The sequence below is a fragment of the Taudactylus pleione genome, unplaced genomic scaffold, assembly GCF_031769625.1.
Source record: "Taudactylus pleione unplaced genomic scaffold, aTauple2 ptg000529l, whole genome shotgun sequence".
Taxonomy (NCBI): Eukaryota; Metazoa; Chordata; class Amphibia; order Anura; family Myobatrachidae; genus Taudactylus; species Taudactylus pleione.
The window spans coordinates 5,021,407-5,035,160 of record NW_028284931.1 but is presented as its reverse complement, the minus strand read 5'-3'; the positions used below and the strand labels follow the sequence as shown (position 1 = coordinate 5,035,160).

Below are 13,754 nucleotides of genomic sequence, written 5' to 3'. Positions count from 1 at the left end.
AGCATATTACATTCTAAGAGGCACAGCACACCAAAAAAATTCCCCCTTAAGTGTGTTTAAACAGTCTTGCAAATGAACAGTTTGTTCACAATACACACAGGAACAAAGGGCCTGATTCTGACCCGCTCACGAGCGCTGGACGCTCACAAGCGGGTCGATGGTGCATAATTGCGCATGAGAGGGAGCTCTGTCGTGCGCATGCGCGAGACCCGGCGAGCGACGGTGAATCCGTCGCTCGGGGTCTCGCACCAAAGGGGGCGTGCTGTCGATGGTGAGTGACAGCACGCCCCCTGTCGGGGGCGTGGCTGCCAGACGGAGGCGTTCCCATAGGAACGCCTACCGTCTGAGTCCGGCCCCACTGACATCACTAGTGATGTCAGTGGGAGTGATTTTGGCTCTGATAGAGCCAAAATCACTCCAGGGCTTGCGGCAGCGAGACCCTACTGCAGGGTCTCGTCGCAAGCCCGATGGTCACGATGGTCTTGACCATCGGGACCATCATCATGGACGCTCGCTATAGCTGTGGGTGGTAACCCACAGCTATTCGAGCGTCCATGAGGCCGCTCCAAAATGAGGTAGGAGGGCCCTGATTCAGAGCGTCCGGCTCTAAATCAGGCCCAAAGTTCCCTAGTTTACTTGTACCTCAATACAGTCAAAACATTTCTTCATGTGGCACTACAATATCTTGCAGTAATCAAAGTACTGTCTCTTCAATTGGGTTTATACAGACTAATGGCAATTGATTGTGGCAATTCTGCGTTTTGCAGATGATTGTGTAAAACAATCTGCAATGTATGGTGATCGCAGGTTTCAACCAAAAAGTGATTGGAATTGGTACAGTGTATCCGGAAAGTATTCACAGCGCTTCACTTTTTCCACATTTTGTTATGTTACGGCCTTATTCCAAAATGAAATAAATTCATATTTGTCCTCAAAATTCTACACACAATACCCCATAATGATGACGTGTAAAAAGTTTTTGAGATTTTTGCAAATTTAATTAAAAAAAAAACTAAGAAATCACATGTACATAAGTATTCACAGCCTTTGCCATGAAGCTCAAAATTGTGCTCAGGTGCATCCTGTTTCCACTGATCATCCTTGAGATGTTCCTACAGCTTAATTAGAGTCTACCTGTGGTAAATTCAGTTGTTTGGACATGGAAATGTATGTCTGTCGGCCGTGGTTGGGCATACACTGCCCGATGCAGCTGACAGTTTACCTCATAAATATTGCATCGGAGAGGCATGCTGGACAATTCGGCATGCCCGACCGAGCAATATTTACCCCTCGGTCGCCCGCACACATGCTACAATTATCGGGATGACCCACGGATATCGGGCGTATTGCCCGATAATTGTAGCGTGTATGGCCAGCTTTAGCAGCGTGTGCTTAGATTTTTCTGCCACACCCAAACTTAACAAGACCAAGTAAAAACACAGAGAAACACATTTGGTTCTATTCTGCCAGGTAAAGACTTTTTTTTCCTTTCTCAACAAAGCTCAGAAATAGTTGAGTTTGTTTGAAAATAATCACACTGTGTATTTATTTGTTTCTCTTCACAAATAACACGGTATAAACTTTATACATTTGCACCCAGCACAACTTTCCCACGTGCAAATAAACCAAGCAGATCGTGGCTAGAAGAAGTATCCCACGAATGACACCATTTTATAAGATTGTCCTTACAAAGAAACACCACTTTTGACAGCAGTTGTCCTTGTCCGATGCTTTTTACTGATGCAAAATGTTCTATGATTCACATCCCGCACTTGGCTCCCAGACACTAAGCTAACATTAGCAGCTCACTATCACCTGGCCGTCTAATTCAACATCAGGAGCACCTTCCCTGCTCCGAATCTGCTTGGTGACCTTGTCACCTTTTAAAAGTAAAGTAGCTGTGAGCTTTAAACCCGATAGCATACCTTGAGTTTACCACTAATGTGATAGCTATTTCCATGTTATAATTATTTATTTATTATTTATATAGCGCACACATATTCCGCAGCGCTTTACAGAGAATATTTGGTCATGCACATCAGGCCCTGACACAGTGGAGCTTACAATCTATGTATGCCTCTGTTTATCACTAGAGTAGGAAATTGCAGTAAAGTGGGGTCCCTTGACGGGGGCTGCAAGCTTAAATGCCTTGATCAATTCATGAACCAATACCCCACTGTTTATCATTATTGTTCATTATTATGGTGAGTGCAGAGCCCATATGATTTCTATTTAAACAATGTGGTCACCTACTGTACCATGTTGCACCTCCAAATCTTGGAATGGTGAGTGCTGTGGATTAGTGCTTGTTATAGATATACAGTATGTGTGTATATGTATGTATGTGTATATATATATATATAATATAGCGCACTCTACAGTATTAAACGTAAAAAAAATTTTTTTAATATCACCACCCAGTGCATATAAGGTGATAACGTAGCAGCTTTACAACATCAAACATTACCAGACCATAATGCTGCCACCACCAGCTTGTGTTCTTCCAACAATGGTTGCAGGATGTTTGTTCTCCTGATGTTTCTCGTCTGACATGTCAACATCCATCTGTTTGATGAAGCAGAAAACATGACTCATCGGAGAAGGCAACCCTTCGCCAATCAGTGGAGGTCCAATTCCGTTACAGGCATGAAAATTTAAGCCGATGCACCTTCGTTAGTATAGGTGCAGTGACCATCCGTTTGCTTGGGAGCCCCATACACAGCAGGGTTCGCTGAACTGTCATTTTAGAAATACATCTGGTGTCCCCCAAATTCATTTTGACGGTGAGCTGCTCCACTGTAGCGTTTTGGTCAGCCCTCACGCACCTGCATAGCCGACGTTCACCTCTCACACCAATGGGGACTCCCCTCTTTCAAATGTTAGTGCCCGTGAATTAATGGAAGCCAGGAGATTCCCTTCTTATTTTCTCGTGATCACCATCCAACTTGTATAGAAAATCTTAAATTTTTAAGTTTTAAAAATTGTATGCATTACATTTCACATTGTAAGCATTTAATTCAGGGCAAAACAAATTAATTCAATTTCAGATTTCAGTATTAAACCTATATGTAGTACCCTGAAATCTGACTGTTCACTGTCCGCTTTTACAGGAAAGAGAAGCTGGAGCGAGGGTCAGTGCTGAGAACGAAAGCAATGCGAGAGAGGCAAGAGCAACGAGAAGTAAAGAAATATAACTATACTGTTCTGAGAATACGGTTTCCAGATGGATATATACTACAAGGTGAGAAATGGTTCACAAAGGTGCATTTTACTTCTGAGATCTCTGCAACAAAATCTGTCAGGAGGGCACTAGCTAGACAGAAATAACTGATTATTTTATTAATCACAACACGTGTCATCTTTCAACAAAATCAAAACTATTCAGTTATGGTACTCATTGAAATGGATACAACAATAACAACTGATCTGGTTTGTAATGTTACTACAAGTTAATTGGTCTATGATAGTCATTTACTTGTCAATCAGAGGTTATACTTCTAAAGCTGGGTACACACATAGGCTATATATCGTACAATATATTGTTTTGACATGGATCGGAATGATATAACATAAAAACATAGAATTTGACCGGAGATGAGAACCACCTAGACTATCTAGTCTGACCATTTTTGACCTTGTGGTAACCTCACACAATATTTGATCTTTAGTTCATTGTAAAGATATCCTTATGTCTATCCCAAGCATGTTTAACTTTCTCTACTGTCTTAGTTTCTGCCACCTCTGATGGGAGTCTATTCCACTTATCCAATACCCTTTCCGTGAAGTAATTTTTTTTCTCAAATTTCCTCTGAAGCTACCTCTCTCCTGTCTCAGTGCATGTCCTCGTGTTCTAATACTTCTTTTCCTTTGAAGAACGTCTCCCTCCTGTGCCTTGTTTAAATCAATGATATACTGTATTTGAAAGTTTCTATCATATCCCCCCTTTCCCTTCTCTGCTTCAAACTATACATGTTAAGAACTTTTAGTCTTTCTGGGTACATTTTGTGATTTAGGCCACGCATTTTAATTGCCCTTCTTTGTATAATCTCTAATGTATTAATATCCTTCTGGAGATATGGCCTCCAGAAATGAACACAGTATTCTAGATGAAGCTGTACCAGTGGCATTATTACATCTTTTGTTCTGCAACTCATTCCTCTCCCTATGCAACCAAGTGGGATGTAGTCAGCATCCCGGCAGACGGTGCCAGAATCCTGACCGCCGGCATCCCAAAAATAAGTATCTGGGATTAGGGGAGGGTGAGGTTTAGGGTTAGGCACTAAAGGAGGAGGGTAAGGTTTAGGCACCAGGGAGGATTAGGGGTAGGGAACCTTTCTCTCAGTGTCAGGATTGTGACTGTCAGGATGCCGCTGTCAGTATCTGACACCCGGGATCCCATACCCAACCCCAACCAAGCATCTAACTTGCCTTTCCCATTGCTTTGTTACATGCTTAAAAAAAACATAAATATGCGATTGGAATGGCGCTGTCAGAGCAGCTGGTTCAAAGAGTTTGTCAGATTCCAAGCAAATATAGAAATAAAAAAGAAGGGAATGAACAGCGCTAATATCAAAAGTATAAAATTAATATTAATAATAACCATGTGGGATCCAATAATACCACTCAGACACTTATTGCAAATAGTTTCTAAATACAAATATACAAACAAAAAATAGATAGTTAATACTATAGCATATATAATTACATAGAGGTTCTCCTGATCCAATGATCTAATACGGCTTGGTTCAGAAAAAAGGTGTGTTTAATAACAAAATGATAACAAATTATACACAAACAAATAAAAACATAAGCACATTAATTAAAAATGTTGTTTTGAGATAATCAAATCCTCATGTGGAAGAGCACTACAACAGTTTCTATTGTAGTGCTGTTAATACTATATTTAGCCTTTGGGTTTTTGAGACCTAAGTGCATGATTTTTAATTTTTTTGACATTAATTATAGTTGTCACGCTCTTGACCATTCCTCTAGTCTACCTAGATCATCAAACATTTGTCTTACGTCTCCTGGTGTGTCTACCCTGTTGCATACCTTTTATGTTATCCACAAAAAGGCATACTTTTCCTTCAATATTATTTGCAATGTCACCAATAAAGATATTAAAAAGCACTGGTCCAAGTACAGATCCCTGTGGTACTCCACTGGTAACCTTTCCCTCCTGTGAATGCATTCCATTTACTAAAACTCTGTTTCCTATCCTGAGCCAAAATCTTCCATCAAGTTTATTTAACAGTGTCAAAAGCCTTACTAAAGTCTAGATAAGCTACAGTCAGGTGCATCAATTTTGGGACATTGACAGAATTTTCATATTTTGGCCTCTATTCACCACCACAATGGCTTTGAAATGAAACAAACAAGAAGTGCTTTAACTGCAGACTTTCAGATTTAATTTGAGGGTAATTACATCCAAATCAGGTGAACGGTGTAGGAATTACAACGGTTTCTATATGTGCCTCACACTTTTTAAGGGGCCAAAAGTAATGGGACAAACTAAACAATCCTAAATCTAACTTTCACTTTTTAATACTTTGTTGCAAATCCTTTGCAGGCAATTACAGCCTGAAGTCTGGAACACATCACCAGACGCTGGGTTTCATCCCTGGGGATGCTCTGCCAGGCCTCTACTGCAAATGTCTTCAGTTCCTGCTTGTTCTTGGGGCATTTTCCCTTCAGTTTTGCCTTCATCAAGTGAAATGCATGCTCAATCGGATTCAATATTTATGCACCTGACTGTACATCTATGTAACACCCCCACCCCCAGTTATATATTACATTAGTCACCCAGTCATATAAGTCAATAAGAATAGTTTCACATGGTCTCCTCACAGTAAATCCATGCTTTTTGGGATCCTGTGAATTTGTGGATTTGAGATATTCTACAACTTTTTCTTTTAAAAGTGTTTCCATCATTTTCCCTATTACTGATGTAAGGCTCACTGATCGGTAGTTATTTGCCATGCATTATAAAAGGGGCCTACTACTAGGGGCACTGCACTGGGGGGACCACAACTGGGGGCAATAACAGGAAGGACCACTACAGGGACCACTGGATAGGGGGGGGTAACTACTGGGGGCCTGCATCAGGGGGACCACTACTGGGGGCACTGCATGGGAGGGGGGGAGGACTACTGCTGGGGGCACTATATAAGGGGCTTACTGCTAGGGGCACGGCAGGGACCACTGCAGGGGGCACTAGATAGGGGGGATCACTACTGGGTGCCTGCATAAGGGGGACCACTACTGGGAAAACTGTATGGGGGGGACTACTGCTGGGGGCACTGTATAAAGGGCACTGCATAGGGGGGGGACTACTACTGGGGGCACTATATAAAGGGCACTGCATAAGGGGATACCACTACTGGGTGCACTGCATTGTGGGGACTGCTACTGGGAGCACTGCATAAGGGGGAACACTACATAGGGCACTGCATTTGGGGGGACCACTACTGGGGGCACTGAGTAAGGGGAACTAATTGGGGACTGTATAAGAGGGACCACTACTGGGGATACTGTATAAGGTGCTCTACTATGGGCCTGCATAAGAGGGACCACAACTGCATACTGGGAGTACTGTATAAGGGGTACTACTGGGGTTAAGGTGCATATGGATAGGAATGTTCAGCGTGAAAATAAAGGGGTGTGTCATGTTGACACGCCCCATTTTTAAGTGACCACGCACATGTCGGGATATATGGGGGGGGGGGGGGGCTACCTTTTCAAATTTGCCCTGGGCTCCAAATACCCTAGTTACGCCACTGGCAGTGGGACTACATTTGCTTTTTCCAGTCCTGTGGAATTACTCCTGTAGCCAGCTGAATAATTCTATTAATGGTGTTACCAGCACCCCTTTAAGCTCTTTTAGTATCATTGGATGTATCCCATCTAGCTACATTGATTTATTCACTTTCAGCTTTGAGAGTTCTGTTATACCACTTTCGCATTGCAAACTCTGCTCTGACTCAGGATTTTGAACTTGGGTCCAACCCAGCTGCAACCCGGGTCAGACCCCTTTCACTTTGCACCTTCGACCAGGGTTATTGCCGGGTTGGCCCAGTTCACACTGAATCCGGGTCAGCCCTGTAAAACCCTATGAATATCATTTAAAATTTACTTTTTCAGGCTCACAAAGATAAGATGACAAAAGGGAGGGGTGGGGACTGCTCACAGCATTGCAGGAATCCTGGCTGAAGGATTACCACTGTGTAGCCCTGAGTTCATAAGTGTTTGTGCTATACTGCTGTTTGATTCAGCTAGTGAGAGCATGATGTGGCTTCTGACAGCATAGTGTACAGTTCGCTTCTTCATCATTCCAATTAGCCATCACTGTAATGACAGTAGTGGTATTAACCCCTTTCAGACTGCTGGAATGCTGCCTCTGCTGTTGTCTGCAGTGTGCTGCCTGTGTCTGTCTGCTGACATCATCAAGTGAGACCCAGGAACGTCCAATCAGCTGTGTTTGCAGAGACCAGGGTTGGATAACCCGGGTCGGGCTCGTTTACACTGCAAACTGGCTTGTTTCCGAGTTCAACTCTAGTCGATTGCAGGGTTGAAATGCAGAGTCGCTGGACCCGGCAATTTTTCTGTTGATGCGTTCACACTGCACCTCAACCCAGGTCGACCCGGCAATATATCTGGTTACTTTTGTGTTGTGAAAGGGGAATTAGAATCTTCTCCTCTGTATACTTGTATCTGCCTCATTTTTATGCATATATTTGCAATTTAACTGTGGCCCCTGCCCCTCTCTTTCTGTTGTGATTCTGATCAAATAATTATTCAGATGATCTGCTATTACCATGTCTCCCTCAACAAGACTCTCAGGGGTAAATTTACTAAGGGTCGAGTTTGTGTGAGTTTAGGCATTTTTTTATCTTGCAAATATACTAAGGACAAACTCGAGTGAGTTTGAAGTGAGTTCTTTTTTTCACTGTTAAAACTCATTTGAGATTGCAAGCTCTAAAAATCTTACCATCGCTAAATAAGGAAGTACTTTAGATGAAAAAGATGCAACTTGCAAATTTACCAAGTTTTGAGTTTCCAATCTCATTTGAGATTGTAGCAAACTCACTGTGAAATAGTAGTTTTAAACACTCACCTCCTGAGCTGCGAGTTTGGCAGAAACATACACAGATCAGTTGATTTGTGTATGTTTCAGCCTGTATACCTAATATAAAGTGTTTTTAGTTAAAAAAAAAAAAATGACATAGGGTCCCCATTCCTAAAGCATAACAAGCCCCGGACTTGTCAGCCAGTCCTGGTTCCTAATATTATGGGGAACAAAATTAATAGGGTTCCACCGTAATTTAGGAACCAGCACCAGGCTGCAGGGCCAGTCCTGGTTTAAATATAGGGGGTAAAAAATTGCATAGGCTACCCCCCTATATTTAAAACCAGCACCAGACCAAACCGACCGGGGTGTAATGCCACAGCCCAGAGACCCGTTCACCGGGGCTCCATGGCCAAAGCATTACAACCCCAAGCCGGTCAGACCAAGCTGGGCATCTCAGGGAAGGTGGCCCCCCCCAAGAAGGGCCCCCCTCTCCCGAAACACCAGGCTTGTTCTGAAGCCCGGAGCTTTTCCCCGCTCCCCTGAAGCGTTGGGTACGGGGGTAATAAATGGTTCTACAGTTAGCGGCCCCTGATTGGCTCCTGCAACTGACAGTTCCCACGTGGGCTATTCAGTGAGTCAGGAGCCGCCAGCCAATCAGCGGCCGCTGATTGGCTGGCGGCTCCGGACTCACTGTCAGTCGGGAGCAGGTTAGCACTGTAGGTGGTCACACACATGCAGCGCAAACCTTAGTAAATGGTTCGGGTATTTTTTTGCAAAGACCCCCCCTGGATGCTACGGACACCAGCGCGATGGAGGAGGTGAGTATAGGAACTTTATTGCAGGTACTCCAAATGGGATTCCACTCGGACAAGTGGACAGATCACCTGGCAGCAGGTAAGTATGTGTGAGTGGGTAGGTGTATGTAATAAACTTTTACGTGTCCACAGTGTGTGTCCTGTCATTATTTAACTATTTATTTTACAGTGGTGGTATGGGTGCCGCCCGTCTGCTGGCACTTGTAGTTCCGCAAGTGCCACAGGGCAGGCATGCTGGCACCTGTAGTGTAAAATACAATAGTTTACTACTATTTAAACATTTATATACCCGTACCTGATTGCTCCAGGGATGCGGGGAAGAGCCCCGGGCTTCATAACAAGCCTGCGGTTTCGGGAGAGGGAGGGCCCCTTCTTGGGGTTGTAATGCTTTGCCCACGGAGCCCCAGTGAAAGGGTCTCCGGGCTGTGGCATTACACCCCGATCGGTTTGGTCCGCTGCTGATTTTAAATATAGGGGGTACCCTACGCAATTTTTTACCCCCTATATTTATAACCAGGACTGGCCGTGCATCCTGTTGCTGGTTCCTAAATTATGGTGGAACCCTACTCATTTTGTTCCCCATAATTTTAGGGACCAGGACTGGCCGACAAGTCCGGGGCTGGTTAGGCTTTTGGGGGGGCCCTATGTAATTTTTTTTATCTAACCTTTAACATTTTTTTTATAGGTGCAATACACTAGCAGCCTTCACATATTTCACTGATAGGTGCAGGCTGCTTGATCTAAACTCTCCTCTAAACTCTCCTCTAAACTCGTAATTTGGGGGGAAAAAAACTTGATCTGCTTCACCATCGAAAAACTCACTTTTAACTAAACTCACTTCTTAGTAAATTTGCGAGTTTGATAAGGGAAAACTCACCCAAGTTTTGGTGGAGAAAAGTGAGTTTAAAAACTAAAAAACTCGACCAAACTCGAATCTTAGTAAATTTACCCCTCACTCTCTGTCTTTAATCTTATTATTTCTCCTTTTGTTTTTCTCCTTTCACTTACAGTATATACCTAATAAAATGTTTTGCCCCCTTTACCTACTGACTGGACCATTTTCTCCTCAGCTTGCGCCTTTGCACATTTGATTACCTTCTTTTCCTCCTTCTGTCTAGATACACCTCTCTGTCTTCATTATTCTGAGTCTGCTTATATTTCCTAAAGGGCATAATTTTTGCTTTTACAACACGTACTTGCTACATAGGCAAATGCAGGGGGAGTTTCCGTCTGCCTGGAAACCCCCCTCCCCAGCCCACACCATGGCCACAATAGAAATAGTAATGTAATAGAATTTTACTAGTGCTGCATGTTCTTCACAGTATCACAAATGAAATAATTAGCACCACCTGTGGATCTTTTAACATGTATCAGTCAGTAATAAATAACCTGTGCACCAACTAGGAGATCTGGAAAACATTCACTGTTAGGGATGTGCTGCTATAGAGCCCAATATGTACATATATGTCCAGGGCAGTGCTAGGTTATTTTGATGCTGTCCCGGACTTGCTCCCATGCTCTGGAATGGTGCTCACATCTAAAATAAAAACATTCAGCTCAGGCAGAATGGCCCTACTGCCGCATTTAATGGCTTACTGTGATTGCTGGTCCTCTATATGCTGGAATTATGACACACAATATACTTTGTATGTAACATATTAAAGCTGGTTAAGTGCTAATTCTACCTTCTTCATGGACTGGCCACACTCACTCTAAAATCAAGCATTTGGAAACCCCCTTCTAGAAATCCTGCTTTTGCCACTGTGCTACTTTTTTACAAACCACACAGTCTTCCTATTTCTTGTGCTTTTCCTGACCCTTCTGATACAAAGGTTTGGTGCACTTTTTAATTTTGCCCACCTCTCCTGCACTTCTTTCATGTTCCTCCACTCAGCCACTTACATTTTAGCACAGCTGACTTTGTTGATATAGAAAAATGTGTAACACCTGGTATGAGCTGTTCCCTGTCTTTATACTAAATCATACTGCTTGATGGTCACTGGATCCTAGGTTCTCACACATTTACATCAGATTTTTTGTCACCATTTGTAGGTATTAAGTCTAATATTGCATCTTTATAAGTGGGCTCTCTCGCAATTGCTTGGGGGATACTCCCTGCTAGGAATTCAGAATGTCTCTACTTCTGTTTGAACTTGCAAAACAACCCTCCCAGTTTACATAAGGTATATTAAAGTCTCCCATGATTATTACCTCTCCTTTTAATGCCATTTTAGTGATGTCCTGAAATAGGTTCATGTACCGTTCCTCTTCCTGACCTGGTGGTCTATAGAACACCCTAGTGTGAATAATGTCCTTTTCCCCCGTTTCTGTGGTCAAGCATACATTGCTGCTCTTTCTGCGATTCTTCCCACTCTCGTTCATGATGGTCATTCAGTGCATCATTTAATCTGCTATTCTGCACAGCAGGTGAGACGATGCAATGAACAATGACATGCTGTTACATGCAGCATGTAACAATATATAGACAGTCACATTATTATGAAGACCAGCTATTAGCCAGAGTAACCACCATGTGCAGCACGGACATCAGCTAGACTGGCTGGGAGTGACTCAAGGTTCTGGTAGGTTGGCACAGGTATCTGGAGACATGCTGACTGTAGTGCATCCCACAGAGGGTGCGTGGTGGAGTATCCATAGAGCAAACACAATGATCGAGGTGGTCCCACAGATGCTTAATTGGGATCAAAGCCGGGGAATTAGGGGGCCTGGGAAGTACTTGGAAGTCTTGGACGTGCTCATCCAACCACTGTCGGACATTTCTAGCCATGTGACATGTCACATTGTCTTGCTGGAAGATCCCATCCGCCTCAGGGAAGACAAACAGCATTTTGGGTGTACGTGCTCTGCAAGGATGGATTCATAACCAAATTGGTTGAGAGTGCCTTCCTGTAATGATTCTCTGTTTTAAAAATATAACAGTTTATTTTTGTGTAAATGAGCAGACAAATGAATAAGCAACAGAGTATGTAGCATGAGGTCCAAGCAGTCAAGATGTCAATAATATACTGTTGCACTATGTTATAATGGCAGAAATTAAATGCAATATTCAAAGAACAGTTCTGAACAACAAATAAGGAAATGGAAACCAAAGTCTTTTAGTCTTGGAGGCCTATAACAAGACACCTGAATAATGGTGAATGATGTGGCATGTAGCCAATTATATGAAATTAAGAAATAAAGTCTTGCTCTAGCTTGACTGCCAGAACTGGAGCAGAGAGATCCTTGATAAATGGTTTGGCTTTGGCCAATTTGCTGAAATGAGGCAATGATGTCTTGTTTTAGCTGGAAAGCCAGAATTGAAGCAGAGAGATCCTTGATAAATGGTTTGGCTTTGGCCACTTTGCTGGAATAAGGTAATGATGTCTTGCTTTAGCTGGACTGCCAGACTTGAATCAAATAAATCCTTGAGGAATGGTTTGGCTTTGGCCACTTTGCTGAAATGAGGTAATGATGTCTTGCTTTAGCTGAGACCCAGGAAACTGACACACGGCAGGGGAAGTGGGCAACCACGGAGCAGGAAAAACAGGCAAGTACATAGGAGTGAACTCACGGCTGGGATCCAGAAAGCTGACACACTGCAGGTGAACTGGAAGACCACGGAGCTGGAATGCAGACAATTGTGCTGGAGAGAGTTCACAACTGGGACCCAGGAAACTGATACACCGCAGGAGCTCTGGAGAATCACAGAGCCGGCATGCAGACAAGTATGCCACTAGTAACAGTGGCTGGAGCCCGGCAGGATTCACAGCAGCAGAGAGTCTTGAATGGCTGGAGACCATGGAGCACACACTGGCCTCTGGATAGCTCACTGACGAGATGCTATAATCAGCAATGTGGTAAAAGTTCAGAGCATACAAATAGCAGAGAAATCCAATCCCCTAACACTAGGAAGGCACACGTGACTTTCCTCATTTGTTTGATTGCCCGGCAACAGGAGGTAACACTTTAGTAACAGGCAAGCTGTGAGTGCAGCTTGTAACACTTCCACATGGATGAGTAGGCCCAGAGAATGCCATAAAAACATTCCTCAGACCACAACGCTGCCACCACCAACTTGTGTTCTTCGAGCAATGGTTGCAGGGTGTTTGTTCTCCTGATGTTTCTCGTCTGACACGCCAACATCCATCCGTTCGATGAAGCAGAAAATATGACTCATCGGAGAAGGCAACCCTTCGCCAATTCTGATACAGGCGTGAAAATTGAAGCCTTCCGCCAATGCACCTTCGTTTGCATAGGTGCAGTGACCATCTGTTTGCTTTGGAGCCCCATATGCAGCAGGGTTTGCAGAACTGTCATTTAGATACATGTCTGGTGGCCCCCAGGTTCATTTTGATGGTGAGCTGCTCCACTGTAGCCTGTCGGTCAGCCCTCATGCACCTTTGTAGCCGACGTTCACCTCTCACATCAATGGCACATGGTGCTCTGCAGTTTCCACGTCGGCTATTCGCAATTGTGCCATTTTTCCAGTCACGATACACCTTCACAACAGCAGCACGCGAACAGTTCACAAGCTGCATTGTTTTAGAAATACTTCCACCCTTGGCCTGAAAACCAGTAATCATCCCTTTTTGCAACTGTAATAAATAGCCCCTTTTACCCACGACAGCAATGAGTGATATGCGTGCAGACGGCCTATCGCACCCCTTATATACTCACCATGCCAGCACACAGCATGTGACATACTTCATGGGCTATTCGCTGCCGATGGCAAATGTAGGAGGCGGTCATAATAATGTGACTCGACTGTGTGTATGTGTGTGTGTATGTATATATATATATATATATATATAATGTGTTTGTGTGTGTATACAGGTGTAGAAGGCTGCGGCAGTCACAGGACTTGTAGAAGT

At 43.6% G+C, this 13,754-nt stretch overlaps 1 protein-coding gene across 3 annotated transcripts in view; it reads left to right on the top strand.

The window, feature by feature from the left end:
* Window positions 1–13,754, top strand: part of UBXN6 (UBX domain protein 6) — a 261,847-nt gene that overhangs the window by 195,595 nt on the left and 52,498 nt on the right. For all 3 annotated transcript variants that reach the window (XM_088450838.1, XM_088450839.1, XM_088450840.1), the window contains one exon: window positions 3,111–3,241. In XM_088450838.1, the coding sequence (XP_088306964.1) occupies window positions 3,111–3,241 (131 nt within the window). The remainder of the gene's footprint in view (window positions 1–3,110; window positions 3,242–13,754) is intronic.